The sequence below is a fragment of the Thunnus albacares genome, chromosome 20 (genome assembly GCF_914725855.1).
Source record: "Thunnus albacares chromosome 20, fThuAlb1.1, whole genome shotgun sequence".
In the NCBI taxonomy this organism is placed as follows: domain Eukaryota; kingdom Metazoa; phylum Chordata; class Actinopteri; order Scombriformes; family Scombridae; genus Thunnus; species Thunnus albacares.
The window spans coordinates 1,544,097-1,558,546 of record NC_058125.1 but is presented as its reverse complement, the minus strand read 5'-3'; the positions used below and the strand labels follow the sequence as shown (position 1 = coordinate 1,558,546).

Sequence of the window (14,450 nt, the reverse complement as noted above, 5' to 3'; positions counted from 1 at the left end):
ATTTAACGGATAACATTACAGTATTCAGTGTGGTGTGCTGATGGGGTGGGGATGTATGAGGTCACTGGGTCTTGAAATTACAGCCAAAGAGTGTACATTATCAAGATAGTTCACATGCATTTCAATCCAATGAAACCTTTGTCTATGCTCTTCCTTTCCAGAAACTGAAGTTTCTGAATGCTGATGATTACAGTGACGTCACACTAGTTCCAGTGGATGTGAACCTTTTCCTTTGAAGTCCCCTCAAAGCAGTGTTCACTTTGAATGCTAAATAGACCACTTGGTAGTCATCTAGTGATGTAATGCCCTTTTCAATAATAGAGTTGTTGCAATAGAAAATACTATAAGTAATAAGAAGAAACCAAATGAGGTACCATAGGCCTACCTTCTAAAGTGGCCATTTGTACAGTTAAGCTAAAGCTACGTACTCAGGCCACCCCATAAATGTTCAGCAAGGCAAGTTTATGTGTGTTGCATCATTCAAATAAATACAGAGCTTTACACAGGGCATATACATTAATTAGGAAAATATTTAAAAATACAAAGAAGAAAAATTTTAAAAAATAGAACAGTAAAAATGACAAAAATAATAGGAATGCAGTTTCAGAGCAGTTAGTGCAGCAATAAATAGCCTTTGATGTAATAAAGAAAAAATAGTTCAGCTGAGAAAATTAATAAGAGGCTCAGAAAAATGAGAGAACACTTTCCATTCAGATTTGAAAGGGGTTACGATGGTTTACATAAAAGATTAATAAGAAGTCTGTTTTATCTGTGCAGCACAGCAGCTTGATAAAATCAGAATTATGAGATTTTGACGCATTATGTCATAATATTGGTTAAGCATCATCATTTTTATTTTTGTGCTTCATAACGTGATCTTTTCTTTCAGTGGTGGAATTACAGTAATAGTAATGGTAGTGTAGAGGGCTAGTGGTAGCAACGTCCTCAGTAAAAGGATTGAAGCAAAGACAGAAGTAGAAGAAGTGAATCCTCTCTCTCTTCCGCTGCTGACTCGTCTGTTCCGCTCTCTGTCGCTTTAAACACACTCGGTAGTTTCCGGACTCGCTCGGCACAGCTCGTCATCGACCCCTTTCACTGCGGCTCCATCGCCGAGCGGACTGGCCCGCTGCTCTCATCCGAGACCTCAGCGCACACTGTCGGATCTATTAAACCACCAGCGCCGGCTCCCCGAAAGCCTCCAGCTTCTGTACAAATGCAAGCGATCAAATGTGTGGTGGTGGGCGACGGGTAAGAGCATCCTTACAGACCGCAGCTCCGGCTGATTTTCTCCTGTGTGTGATTCAGTGATGTGTCCACGGATGGATGGATGGATGGGAGGATGCTATGTAGGAAAAGGGGCTGGGGCTCACTGATCTGTCGTCGCCCTGGTTTTCTGCGCTCCGCTCGCGGATGCTCGACAGATTTCCTCAGTCATCTGCTTTGTGGTTGCATTCGGTTTGTTCTCATCGTGGCCTCCAGCTTATCGTAGCTGTAGGAGCGGGGAGAGCCTTTGGATGATATGCGGGAACACCTACACGCCTCGTAGGCCACTGGAGGCAGGCTGAAGTGCTGATGCACGCTAAGGAATTTGTGGCCCTGTCAGTGGCAAACAGGCCCCGCTGCCCTCATTCTGTTCTCACTGAGCGTTTCTTACTGCATGTACTGACATTTTCTGAAAGATTTCATTCAACATGGAGCCTAGATCTTAATATCAGTGCCGGTTGTTGATTAAGGCCAGGAAAAATGTCAATGTGTAGAAACAATATGATAGGCCTAGAAATTAAAAAAAAATATCAATTGAATTGTAATTTTAAAATGCTGTTTTGTCAGAATCCCTCAAATTTTTTTAAAAAAAATGTGGGATTAATATCATAAGTCTTAAAACAGGTTTTGACACTAACCCTCCTCTACAGTACAGTAGAGTGGTGCTGTAGCCTGTATCACACATGATATGTGCAGGAAGACATTGTTCTGGATTCTCAAAGGTAGTACATCTCCTAAAGGGCTATTCCTTAGATTTAACACAAAGCTTTCTTATGTCTGAAAAAATAACCCCAGTGAAGTGATCAGGGTTATCTCAGCTTGTGTTTGGAGTCATGTTTTTAACAGAAAGGCTGCAATAACAAACTGGAGGTGTGGAGTTTGACAGAGGTGGGTGTTTACCAGGCAGGCTGGGTCTAAAGGTGTGGTCAGACTGATCATAAAGCATATTTTTGCATGTGGAGTGTTTTTGCAGTCTGTGTTCATTTCCCCCCTGTTAGCTTGTGCAGAAATCAGCACCAAGTAGCTAGCAGGTCATGCACTGACTCTGTGTGTGTGTGTGTGTGTGTGTGTGTGTGTGTGTGTGTGTGATTGTGTGAAGGTGTGGTTAGACAGAAATTAATGTTTGTCTCTCTATATTTGCATGATTCTGACTGCTGAGCTGTGTGCAGTCTGTGTTTATTCCCCCCAAACAGCCTGTTTACCAAATGTATAACAAGTCTGTTTTGTGCTCCAGGATAAGAGCTAATATTTTTGCTCAAGTAGAAATATTTTCTACTCACAAGGATGTGTCTACACTCTGCAGGGTGAATTTGCATCTATTTTCACCCACTTGCGTATTTCCATTGATATTGTATGCAATTGTCCAGTCAGCGTTCAGCCTGACTACACGTCACACGTTTCCAGGAACTCCAGTTATTCCTGATATTTTCCTTTAGAGCCCTCTCTTTTTCCTCTTGTCTTCTTTCCTTCATGTAATGTATTTATAAAGCCCTGACAACTACTCTAAGTTTAGAGCAGTCAATTAGTTCATCCACAGATAATCAATTTTGATAATCAAATAATTGTTCTAGTCATTTTTCAAGTTTTTGACTGTTGATCAGAGACAACAAGACGTTTGAAATCATCACCATGGGCTCTAAGAAGTTATAACAGGCATTATTCACTATTTTCTGGCATCGTACAGACAAAACGATTGATTGAGAAAATAATCAGCAGATGAATCAGCAGCCTTACACAAGTTGAAACATTTTCAACCCTCCGTTTGCACCATCCAGGGTAAATTCACATCTATTTTCACCCACTTCCGTGTACTTTGTATGCAATCTTGCCTCATTTAAAATTCTCTTCACATTCTGTCTGAACACACTGTGAGAAGTCAGACTGACTGATCTGAGAACTTACAAGGAACTCCTTTTCCTGTTATTTTATTTCAGACCCCCGTCTTTCTCCTCTAGCCTAGATTCATAAAGCCTCAGGATTGTGAGAATTTTTCACTCAAGGTGTAACGTTTCCAACTTGCACCATGTGCACGTCCTAGTCTGAGGTCACACCACCCATCTGTTTTCTTCATTGAGTTGAATTTGATTTTATATAGCAATGGTGCCATCTAGAATAATTCACTTTGTATTCAGTCTGAACACACACTTAAACAAGTTTCACCACTGAATTGCATGATGGGAAATGTAGGATCCAGTATTATTTTAGTTTGACCCAACATCCTGGCCTGTGCTGCGCTGCTTCTGATCACTCTTTTTTCTAATCTTTTCTTTGTTATAGTTGCAGTATGATTCTAAATCATGAGAGCTTTGCTTTCATGATAGATTTTACCATAATGTGTGGTCTTCTTCTTCCCTGTAAGAATTGAACAGATTAATAGAAGCTGTTAGTATTAGGGCCTGTGCTTTAAACTCCTTCTCATCCCCAATCTGTCTGTCATGCTCTCCATCGCAGCAGCCACGTAAACTCACTGACCTCAAATCAGTCTCATGGCACCCTCACACATATTGGCACTGTGTGTCACCACCATTTGCTGTGTCTATGGAGACATGCACACAAAATTGCTCATTACTTCATGCATGAGCACACAGCCAATACCCATCCATGCCACCACCAATCTGTGTGGCATCCTGCGGCTTGTATAGTACAGTGTGGGAGGGGAGAGAAGGGGAGGGGAGGGGAGGGGAGGGGAGGGGGGGTTGTGTGTACTATATGTAGAGAGAGGTAGGTTGTGCTTGTGTATGTAAGTGTGTTTGTGTGTGTGTTTGTGTGTGTGTGTATGGGGGGGGGGGGTTATCATAGGGGGCTACTGTGTCCCTCAGGCAACATGAATGTAGGCCAGTGTCTGTGTGGCACTCAGTGAAAGAGAGTAGCTGCCTGCTTGTACACTCACACATACAGTACAGTCATGCATCTACTCGTACATACAGTCCTACTAGTCCTACCCTGTAGTTTCACTACATATGTACGAGTGTGCAGCTGTATTATAAATCTGTACTCATATGTTGTGTGTTCTCCCTCTCTGTTCCTCAGGGCTGTGGGTAAGACCTGTCTGCTGATTAGCTACACCACCAATGCCTTCCCCGGTGAATACATCCCCACTGTGTGAGTAAACCACACACTGCACACACACACACACACACACACACACACTCTCACTGTTATTTGACATAAGCAGTGGTTTCATGTTAAAGCACCATACTAGTGTTTAGGGTTAGGCAACATGACAGTATATGAGATGAGATGGTATGCATAGATATTTATCCCACACTACTTTAGTTAAATAGTTTAATAATGTGTTTGTGTAAATCCATTATGGCTGAGCTTTATGGCAATATTTGATTTTTATATATTATAACAATATTTTATATATTATATATTTAATATATTCCTGGAACAAATTACAGCCCCTCTTCAAATCAATACACTCGTACCTTTTGGACATTTTAGAAACTTGATCTTAAACCTTGTTTTGCATTACTGTATTTTATTTTACATTTTAAATTATTTTAATCAATTTTGAATGTTTTTTTTTTATAGCTTTTTTTTTATATCACTGAATTTTATTTTAATAATCTTAATCTATCTATCTTCCCTAATCAGCACATGTTAATGGCTTCTTATTAATTGATTGTGGTGTTGCCTTCTCTCTGTTGGTTTATCTCCTTGCTGTTTTCCTTTTCTTTGTTTATGAAATTTGACTGGAAACCATTATAAATGCAGCTCTCCCTCAATGATTCTCTGGAGTATAAGTAAAGGTTGAGTGATGTGATGAAGTACCTTTGCCTGTCAGGTATTTAATCTGTTGGATTGACTAAAAACAGACATTCCTGTTTAGTTCATCTTCTAGCTTTTTTCAGAGCTTTCAGCAATGTTTTACAGTCTTCATCAGAAGATGGAGGTTGCTGAGTTGTCATGGAGATGGCTTAGTTATCATTGCATTTCATACGTGTCAGACTATATATGAACAGGCTCTCTACTGATTTTCCAGAAAAAACATATATCAACATATATTGATACTGTGATATAAAATGACATACTGTATACTGTCATAGAGGACCTTGAGTATATTCCTCACTCCCACCTCTGTAATAATCTCCTTTAGTTACTGCAGATAATTTTCTTTTTTGAATGTTTTTTTCTACTTTTCTAGGTAGACATTAGTTTCTTGAATCAGCATGGGTTGTCTGGTTCTGTAAATGCCCAACAAAAATCAGCTTCTGATCATGGCAATGACATATTTAATGACATAAATGTAAATGTTCATATTTGAAAAGACAATGATCGCACACTAAGCTCCAATGATTTTAATGTATCAATGACATTTAGACTACACCTAAGTATACATACACCACCTGGTGGCAATCTACAATTAGTGCCACAATCGACAAGTCAAAAGGTAAACCGGAGTTCATTAAATTAACATTAGAAAAAAAATACATCCACGTTTATTCACATATATTTTGAAACAATCTTTGAGACATTTTATTCATCCACTAGACAGCACAAGTCAAGAAATCACAGGAAACAAAGGAGAGAGAAATACAACAATGATTCTTAACAGACTTAAAGTTGAGCCTTGGGGTTCAGATGTACCGTTTGACTTGGTTATGATGTCACTGATTGTTGATTACCACCAGGTGTGTACATATTTAAGGCTGTATCTGACTCTTAAAAGTTGCCTAGAGAAAGACAAAGTGATACAGTTAGTTATAGAAAAAACATAATGGTTGGCAATAATATTAATTAGGGGACACATGATTAAGAGTAAATGGTGCTAGGCTAGCAGTTTCCCTGTGCTTCCAGTCTTTGTGCTGAGCTAGACACAACACATCTCAGAACTATCTGTGTGTAGGCACAGGGGTAAAAAAAAATGAGTGCAACCAAGAGTGTTTCCCTAAAGGTGGGAGTGTTCCTTTAAAATAGGAGCCGGAAGTTGATATTTCTATGTCAAAATTTTCAGTAGCTGGCTGAATAATCCAAGTAATCAATGAGTAACTTGTAATTGATTAAGAATTTTAACTTACTTCGATGTAAACCCTGAATTTGTGTCAGCAAGGTCAAGAAGAGCTAAAGTCCTGACATCAGCTCCAGACTAGCTTCTGTAACTCAATGCGGTTTCCTGTAAAGCGTTTCTTTCGTCTGTGTTTCTGGAAAAGTCAGGTTTTCTTACTATCCATATCTGAAGATCAATAGATGAATATCTTCTGCTGCACTTGATGTAGGAGATAATAATTAGAACCGATCATGATTTAAACAAAGGTAAAGATTGATTAACAATAATTTTCTATTAGCGTATAAAAACTACCATGAATTTTCACTAGCATGACACATACATATGCAGCTAGCCACCATCTCTACAATGAGATGGTGAGTCCAAAGTTAGCATCATGGCCACGGTTAGAATGGCCAAAATGTTGATGAGACCCAAGTTGCAAAATACAGTAATTTCCCAAAACTAAGACAATATACTGTTGAATAAGGTTGTGTTCTAAGGCTGGATTTAATCATTCACATTATTACAGATGTCAATGTGATTTTGATTTTTTCTTACCTCTGACACAGGAACCGGTTCTGGTTTCACTTGGGCTTTCTATAGGTCTACAAAGTGCACTTTAGTAGGGAATTAAGACAATTCACTTGCTGTACATTTACTTGCATTTCACTAAGTGAAGTATCCACCTCCCTGCAGCTTTGACAACTACTCCGCCAATGTGATGGTGGATGGGAAACCAGTGAATCTGGGCCTTTGGGATACTGCAGGACAGGAGGACTACGATAGGCTCAGACCACTGTCTTACCCACAGACGGTATTCAAAAACCTCTTCCCCCAGCCACACACACACACACACACACACACACACACACACACACACACACACACACACACACAACTCTCTCTAAAGCCTCTAAAGATATTGGTATACAACTTTTTAGGAGTAGATCAACTCACAGATGGTTTAAAGTGGCTTCTGCATGGGTCTCTGTGGGTTGAAACTTTCAATTTTGAGCATCTTGCACCAACTGATCGTAAATTCAAACTAGTTATAATGTAATCACTAAATCCCTAAATTTAAATGGGTTGCACACCACAAACTAGCTCCTATGGACTGACTGATTTTTACCAAATCTTTACACCAACTAACTGCCAGATGGAAGTGTTGGTTACTGACTAAAGCAACTGACAATACTAGCTTGCTAATGTGTGACCTGAAGAGTAAAGGATGTAATATGGAATACTGCTGACATACAGTATCTGACCTGACACATGAAATTTTTTAATAATAGTATTAAGTGTTATAGTTTTCATATCCCACACTCAAACTATGACCTCGATATACCTCAATCAACCGATATCAGCACAGATTGTAAGTAATAAACTAGGCAGATTTAGATAAGTATCATGAAAAGTATAAAAGAACACAGTATGTTTCATATTATAACATTATTCCTGTAACATTAAACTAAATTACCAAATGAGATTGGTTACTTTGCATAAAATAGGGAATATAACTCTCTCATGCTAAAATACATGAATCCTTCTAACTCTGAAACACACACATTTCTCCATTTATCATATCTACGTGAAAGTTCAGTGATATAATAGTGATATACAAAGTGATGTGATGTGAAACAAAGAAAAGTTATAACATCATAATTGGCATATAGTAATAACAAACAATTGTTAGTTATAGTAAATTAACTAGTCAATAAGTCACTGAATAGTTGACCAAGAATTCCTTTGAGGACAGCACACTTTTTTTTTTTTAAAAAAAAGGACTTTAAGTGTCAATTTAAAATTAAGAAGAATCATTTTTGTGGTTACACACACACATAAACACACACACACACACACACACACACACACACACACACACACACACACACACACACACACACACACACACAGATGTTGCTCTCAACTAGCCATGTCTCTGGTTCTCTCCCAGGATGTGTTCTTGATATGCTTCTCCCTGGTCAGTCCGGCCTCCTTTGAGAACGTCCGAGCTAAGGTCAGTACTCTGACTGACCCCGTCCCTTTGTCCCCACCACGCCGAGTCTGACCACAAGGAGGCACATCTTTGGCTCCACCTGGTTTTATCACACCGTTGCTCCAACTGTCCAGACCTTGGCTTAGAACCCTCTGGATTTGAACTGATTCCCTTATGGGATGAAGTACAGAGAAGGGTTGTAAGGCGAGGTCTGAATGAGTCCAAACACTCTGCAGAGTGAGCGTGATGGCCTGCTGTGGTTTCATCTGCTGAGCATCATGAGACACTCTCAGATGAAATCAGACTTTCCTGAAGGTCCACTCTCTCTCTGTAGAGTCTGTATGCTTCTCGTCTGACGGGATTCTCTCATCATGTGATGTGATGTGATTGGAGGTTGCTTTGCCTGAGGATGTTTTGTGTTCATACAGTTATGCTTCCATTCAGACAGATCTATTACAAACAACTTTTTCTATTTCCTTTCGTCGTGGAAAGGCACCACCCGATGCTCAGCGTGTGTATCCAGCTAACTGTTCTCTTTCTCTTCTCTCACTGACTCTATCCTTTGTATATGCATATGGGATGTGTGTGCGGTGCCTTAGTGGTACCCTGAGGTGAGACACCATTGCCCAAACACACCCATCATTCTTGTGGGCACCAAGCTGGATCTGCGAGATGACAAGGACACCATCGAGAGGCTGCGAGACAAGAAGCTCTCCCCCATCACCTACCCGCAGGGCCTGGCCATGGCAAGAGAGATTGGTGAGGCTGTGTGTGCCACGTGCACAACTGGATATGTTGTCTCTGAAGATTTAATTATTTATTACCCTTTTGCTACAAATGAAGAGTGATCAGCACTGCAGTCAGTGAGATCAAATATAAGGAGCAAGTTTTTATTGCAAATCAGGTCAAATCAGGTCAAACAAGATGTATCAGGAAGCCAATATTAACCCTTACATACTGTTAGGTTGCCAGATATATGCTGTGTTCACATTTGAGTCAAGTTTCATCAAGGAACCACACCCAGTAAAGAGAAAAGGCAATGAGTCAATTACAAATGAATTATATATATGTACATATATATATAACACTTGAACATAAAATAAATAAAAAATAAAGAAGTTTGACTTAAAGGGGGGCATATTCTGCTTTTTGTGGTTTTCTGTTACTTATATCCTGCTCTGTTGTTGGATATCTATGCTAAACATGGTCAAAGGTCCAAAACCTGAGGTAAACATATGTAGAAATGCTCCCTGGAAGTCAAAAGTTAGGGCTTCAACCTGCTCTGAACGCTTTGTTTGCAGCGTTTTTTTCGACCTTGCTGATGAGATGAGGTCGGCTCGTCATACATTTCCAGAAATGGTGTCCATTCCATCGCCTTGGTTGCTATGGTTATTGCTAAGGTTTTTGTTTGCGTTGTCCACTCAAATTTCAGATCAGATTTCAGCTTTAACATGTACGGATGTATTTGAGAAGTTGACATTTTGAGTAAAGAACATGAAAAAGTAGTGAAATCCTACTACTATATTCTTTCATGGTTTGACGTAGTCTCCCAAGTGGCCCAATCAGAACAGAATAGGTTTATTGGGGGAGGGGCCTTAAAGAGACAGGAGTTAAACCTGTTTCAGAGAGAGGCTGAACTGAGGGGCTGCATAAAGGGTCAGTATGAGTTAAATGAGTGGATGGATGGATGGATGGATAGATAGATAGATAAGTATAGACCTGGAAATGTGCAGAATATGTCCTCAGAAAAATACATAAAGTAACAGAAACGCATTTATTTGCTTTCTTTATGGGCATGAGATGATAGGAGGTGGTTAGCCTACCTTAGCAATAAGACTTCAAGCAGAGGGAAACAGCTAGCCTGGCTGTGTCAAAAGTGAAAAAAGTCAGCCAACAGCTCTAAAGCTCACTAATTAACATGTAGACTGAGCCATCAGACACTGAGTTGGACTATTGTCGTAATATTTCATTAAGTTTAATGTAACTTGATTATGATACCTGTCCTGTTAGCACAGTTTAGCTAAAGTATTTAACGTAATTAATGGTGTGCAGTGTTCGGGGTTCCCAGTAAGCTAGCATTAGCTTGGGTGTGTTTCTAGAGCGTGAAAGACAACACTCCACACTCCTTATTTTGAAGCTCCTGGCTCCAAACGGAAAATATGGCACCAACCAGAAGCTGCAACTCTGAGCTTCAAACCAGCTCCAGTGAAACCAACGAGTGACATCACACCTCGCTATGTCCATCTTTATATCCAGTCTATAGTTTGGTGCTATTGTGTCTGTACAGAGAAACCAAAAACCAAGACCTGTGCTCATGACTGTGTCTGGAAACTACAGATGGAAACATTGCACAGGTAGTTATGGGTGGATGGATATATTATTGTTTGTCAGGAAATAGTTAGAGTCTCTCACTAGCACACCAGGCTAATCACTGCCTTAATTAGATTTAGATTATTTGCTTTTCAGATCATCAAATTTGGAAAGTTACAAAAATTGTTGGATGCACCTCCTCCAATTCTGGCATTAGAACAGTTTTAGGGAGAGGAGGTTTCACATGCAGATAAAGGATCCAACAAGCACTTTGTTTGAAGCATACTGAGGCTCTGTGATTGAGGTCATATCTGTTGATATTAACTGTCTTTAGCCTTCCATAGCCATTGCTGTACTTGAGCACGACAAGCAATATCACTGAGAAATATGCCCTCCTCCTGGTTCTCAGGGGCTGTGAAGTACCTGGAGTGCTCTGCGCTGACCCAGCGAGGCCTGAAGACAGTGTTTGACGAGGCCATCCGAGCCGTGCTCTGCCCTCCGCCCGTGAAGAAGAGGGGGAAAAGGTGCACCATGTTCTGAGGAGGAAACACTGCTGAAACACTACACTACATCACCATGAACAACAACCACTACTTCTCTGAGAGGATGAGAGAAAACTAGCGAGAGTGAGTGTGCACTGCTGAGATTGCTTTCTTTATATTGATGTTTTTTCAAAGTGATATTGGTAACAAGGCCAATATTTAATCTGATTTTTTTACCATTACTAAATAGGTTCATAGGTTCTCTGTGAAATACATTGACTGTCCACCTACTTTGTACTCATAGAAACACATCAAGTTGCCATGAGGGCTGACAAAGGTTTCTATTACTTGTCTTCATACAGCAACATCCCTTCTTTCTCAGCCATGCTTGCTTGAATTAATGCAGTGTTGACTAGCTAGAAAGTGAACTGTGAAAATGCCTTCAGGTCTGAAGTTACCCTCAGCTTCTGATCTAAGATCAGTATGTTGAAACAAAATGTCACACTGACATCTGTCTGAAGTGACAGTAAAACCACTACTGTCTGAACTCACAAAAAATTTCACAAATTGAGGATGAAATAATGTAGCCCTTCCATTAGAAAAGAGAGCAATATGTTGGAAATTCTACTTTATTAGAGTCTTTGGCCATCATTCCTATCAGTAATAACAAAATTGTATTCACCACATAAATTTCTGAGATCTTAGAAAGTGGCAAAATATTTTAACAAACAAGTCTGACAGTGAAACAAACAGGAGCAATGTTATAAGTCTGTACTGGAATATAATGGAAAAGGGCCCTGTGTTAAAAACTAGTATTACTACCTGTTATATTTCTGTTGCTATTATGTCTATTCTTAAATACATTTGTATTTAAACAACTCAAACCAGTTTAAGTTGGGGAGTAAGGGGGTTCAATAGGGGCCCACAGCTCACTTGTTGCCCTGGGGCCCAGGGCCTGCTAGCAGGTTAATCTGGACCTGACAATATCAACTGAAATAAGAGCCTTAAGGTGGCTTTATTACCTGAGCTTGAAGCATTTCCTGATGAAGCAACTTTTCAATTTAATTTACTGTCATTAGATATTTCCAGAGCACATGCATGCTCTGGCATGCAACATGAAACTTCTGTTCCTGTACAGTTTTGTTGTGCAATGAGGGATTATTAGCAACATTTCAGGTGTGCTAACTTTCACAGTGGTTTAGATCATCTGGATAAACTGTCAGATAGACTGCTCTCAACATCTCAACATTTGATTTGGTGAGTACAATGTTCTTAGTACCAATAACGATGGCCGAAACAATGAATATACAAACCAAGTAATAATCAGTTAGACATTTCCTTTAAATGATTATAGAATTATATGGCAGAGACTAAACATAGTGTTGAAATCAGTCAACAGTGATAACTTTGAACTCAAATGACTCGGGTGAAAGCTACAGGAAAAGCTAGTAAGTGGAGCTTGAGTTAAAATTAATTTGTCAAATCACCAGAAATCGTTTTACTTTTAGTGTTTTCCTCCAACATGGATATGTTCTTTGTTGATTTACTGTAGTCACACATCTGATGTTAGTCAAGTGTCTTTGGGTAACTTCATCTAACTGTGAACATGTGACAGATGAGCATGCCAAACATGGGGGCTGTACAACCTTGCTGCCTGAGTCCTGCCTCTGAGGATGGAGGAGCTTGCATGGGTCTTAAAATATTCTGTCTTAATTTATCCCATTGTTTAGATCTTGTCTCTGTTCGTGTGTGTGTGTGTGTGTGTGTGTGTCACAGGTGTGTATATGAATGCTGGTGTATGTGTGTGTGTGTGTGTGTGTGTGTGTGTGTGTGTGGATGAGCACGTGCTGGTATCGCTGAGACAGCGTTGTTTGACAGTTTGGGGTAGTGCATAAAAGACAGTATTGTTTTAAGCCAAGTTTTTTAGTGTCAAGTTTTTGGTACTATTTCATATTGTACTGTAGTAATACACAAGACTTTTCAACAATCTGTTGACATTAAGAAAGATAAATGACATCTAGTGATGTACAGAATAATCCTTAGAAAAGGAATGCGTTATGAATATCTATCTACATGTACCTTAATATTTAGCTCTTAAAACTCTAAAACAACTCAAACTAAAGGGATTATAGTCACTCATGTTGAAGTTAGAAGTGTTGCTAACAGTGTACAATAAAGGGGCCAATCTTTGTGGAGTTTGTCTGTTGTGACAAACAGTGCAGATTGCACCTTTATGAAATGCATTTCTGTATGGTTGCAGGACTGCAGTGTGTCTGTCTCCCTCGTGTGGCGAGACGCAGCACTGCAGTCCACTCTGTCACGCTGTCTTTGGTTGGCATAGCAAACTGTGTGGTTGAATAATGTCGTGTGGTCCTGCCTAGCTAAGGTGTCGAAATGTAGCTGAGAAATGCAGCAAAAAATTCTAATCTACTATTGCATGGAAGTTCTCTGGTTATTTGACCCACTGTAATTCTTAGGAGAGGTTGTATGATGAAATGCATTGGCCATGTACGTATGTAATGTAAGATGACTTGTATACTTGTTCCAACTGTTTGTCTTATTTTTTATTACTTCACATGTCTGTGTGGTGAAATATTTCAATTTTTTGTATACTAAATACAAATGTATATGTAAGCTACTCTGCTTTCTGTCATGGTTTATTCTTCACTATACTATACTTCACAGCCTTTTCTTCCTCTTTGTTCCACAACAACCACATGAAGATATGGACATACAAAGACATAAATGGACAGTGACACTTAATGCCCAGTAATGAAATCAAACTCTGGGCAAATACAATTCAATAAAGGAGAAAATGGTCTTTGTTGTTTTTAGTGTTTCACATTTAACAGTGCCGGAAGGAAAAACTTGGCCTAACTGATGATGCTTGTCATGGTTTTTGGAAATATCATGTTAATATCTCATCTTATAATTGATAGATTATGGCCTAATTTAGACAGATTTGTTCTTTACAGAAGAGATAATTAGTCAATTTAATGATTAAATGGTAAATTTAATGATTAGTCAATCAGAAGGAGATTAATTGGTACCTATTTTAATCATTTATCATTGAAGTCATTTTTCCAACAAAATGACCAAACATTCTCTGGTTCCAACTTCTCCAATGAAACGATTTGCTGCCTTTCTTCATCTTGTGTGATGGTGAGCTGAATATCTTTGGGTTTTAGATGGTTATTTAGATAACTCAAGCAATTTGAAGACATCACCTGAGACTTTAGGAAATTGTACAACTTTTACACTTTTTCCTAACATTTTATAAAGATTTAATCAGTTAATCCAGAAAATATAATAGTTATAGGTGAAGTTAAGAGAAATATCAATGAGATGACATTCTTCATTTTTGCACCACATATATTTGTATCAAGTGTAAGAACTCGTATTAAAG

At 39.2% G+C, this 14,450-nt stretch overlaps 1 protein-coding gene and 1 long non-coding RNA gene across 3 annotated transcripts; one reads left to right on the top strand and one right to left on the bottom strand.

Moving 5' to 3' along the window:
• The first annotated feature begins 1,010 nt into the window (after window positions 1-1,010).
• Window positions 1,011-13,682, top strand: rac3b (Rac family small GTPase 3b). Of its 2 annotated transcripts, none has more exons than XM_044338235.1 (6): window positions 1,011-1,248; window positions 4,294-4,365; window positions 6,953-7,070; window positions 8,211-8,273; window positions 8,852-9,011; window positions 10,972-13,682. In XM_044338235.1, exons 1-6 carry the CDS (start codon window positions 1,214-1,216, stop codon window positions 11,100-11,102), a joined length of 579 nt encoding a protein of 192 aa, XP_044194170.1. In that variant the 5' UTR covers window positions 1,011-1,213; the 3' UTR covers window positions 11,103-13,682. The 2 variants fall into 2 exon arrangements, with proteins under 2 accessions (XP_044194170.1, XP_044194171.1); XM_044338236.1 differs by having other exon boundaries at window positions 1,107-1,248; window positions 8,852-9,021; window positions 10,972-11,032.
• Window positions 4,094-10,591, bottom strand: LOC122971531. The gene is made up of 3 exons (XR_006399499.1): window positions 10,369-10,591; window positions 8,803-8,807; window positions 4,094-4,105 (listed from the first exon to the last, which is right to left on the bottom strand). It is a non-coding gene; the product is annotated as an uncharacterized LOC122971531 (long non-coding RNA).
• Window positions 13,683-14,450: the final 768 nt, after the last annotated feature.

What these genes read in the sequence shown, in the direction of transcription:
- rac3b (XM_044338235.1), top strand. Translation starts at nt 1,214, where the DNA reads ATGCAAGCGATCAAATGTGTGGTGGTGGGCGACGG. An exon ending in TGTGTGGTGGTGGGCGACGG is followed by an intron (nt 1,249 to 4,293) that starts GTAAGAGCATCC and finishes TCTGTTCCTCAG; the next exon opens with GGCTGTGGGTAAGACCTGTC. An exon ending in GGTGAATACATCCCCACTGT is followed by an intron (nt 4,366 to 6,952) that starts GTGAGTAAACCA and finishes ACCTCCCTGCAG; the next exon opens with CTTTGACAACTACTCCGCCA.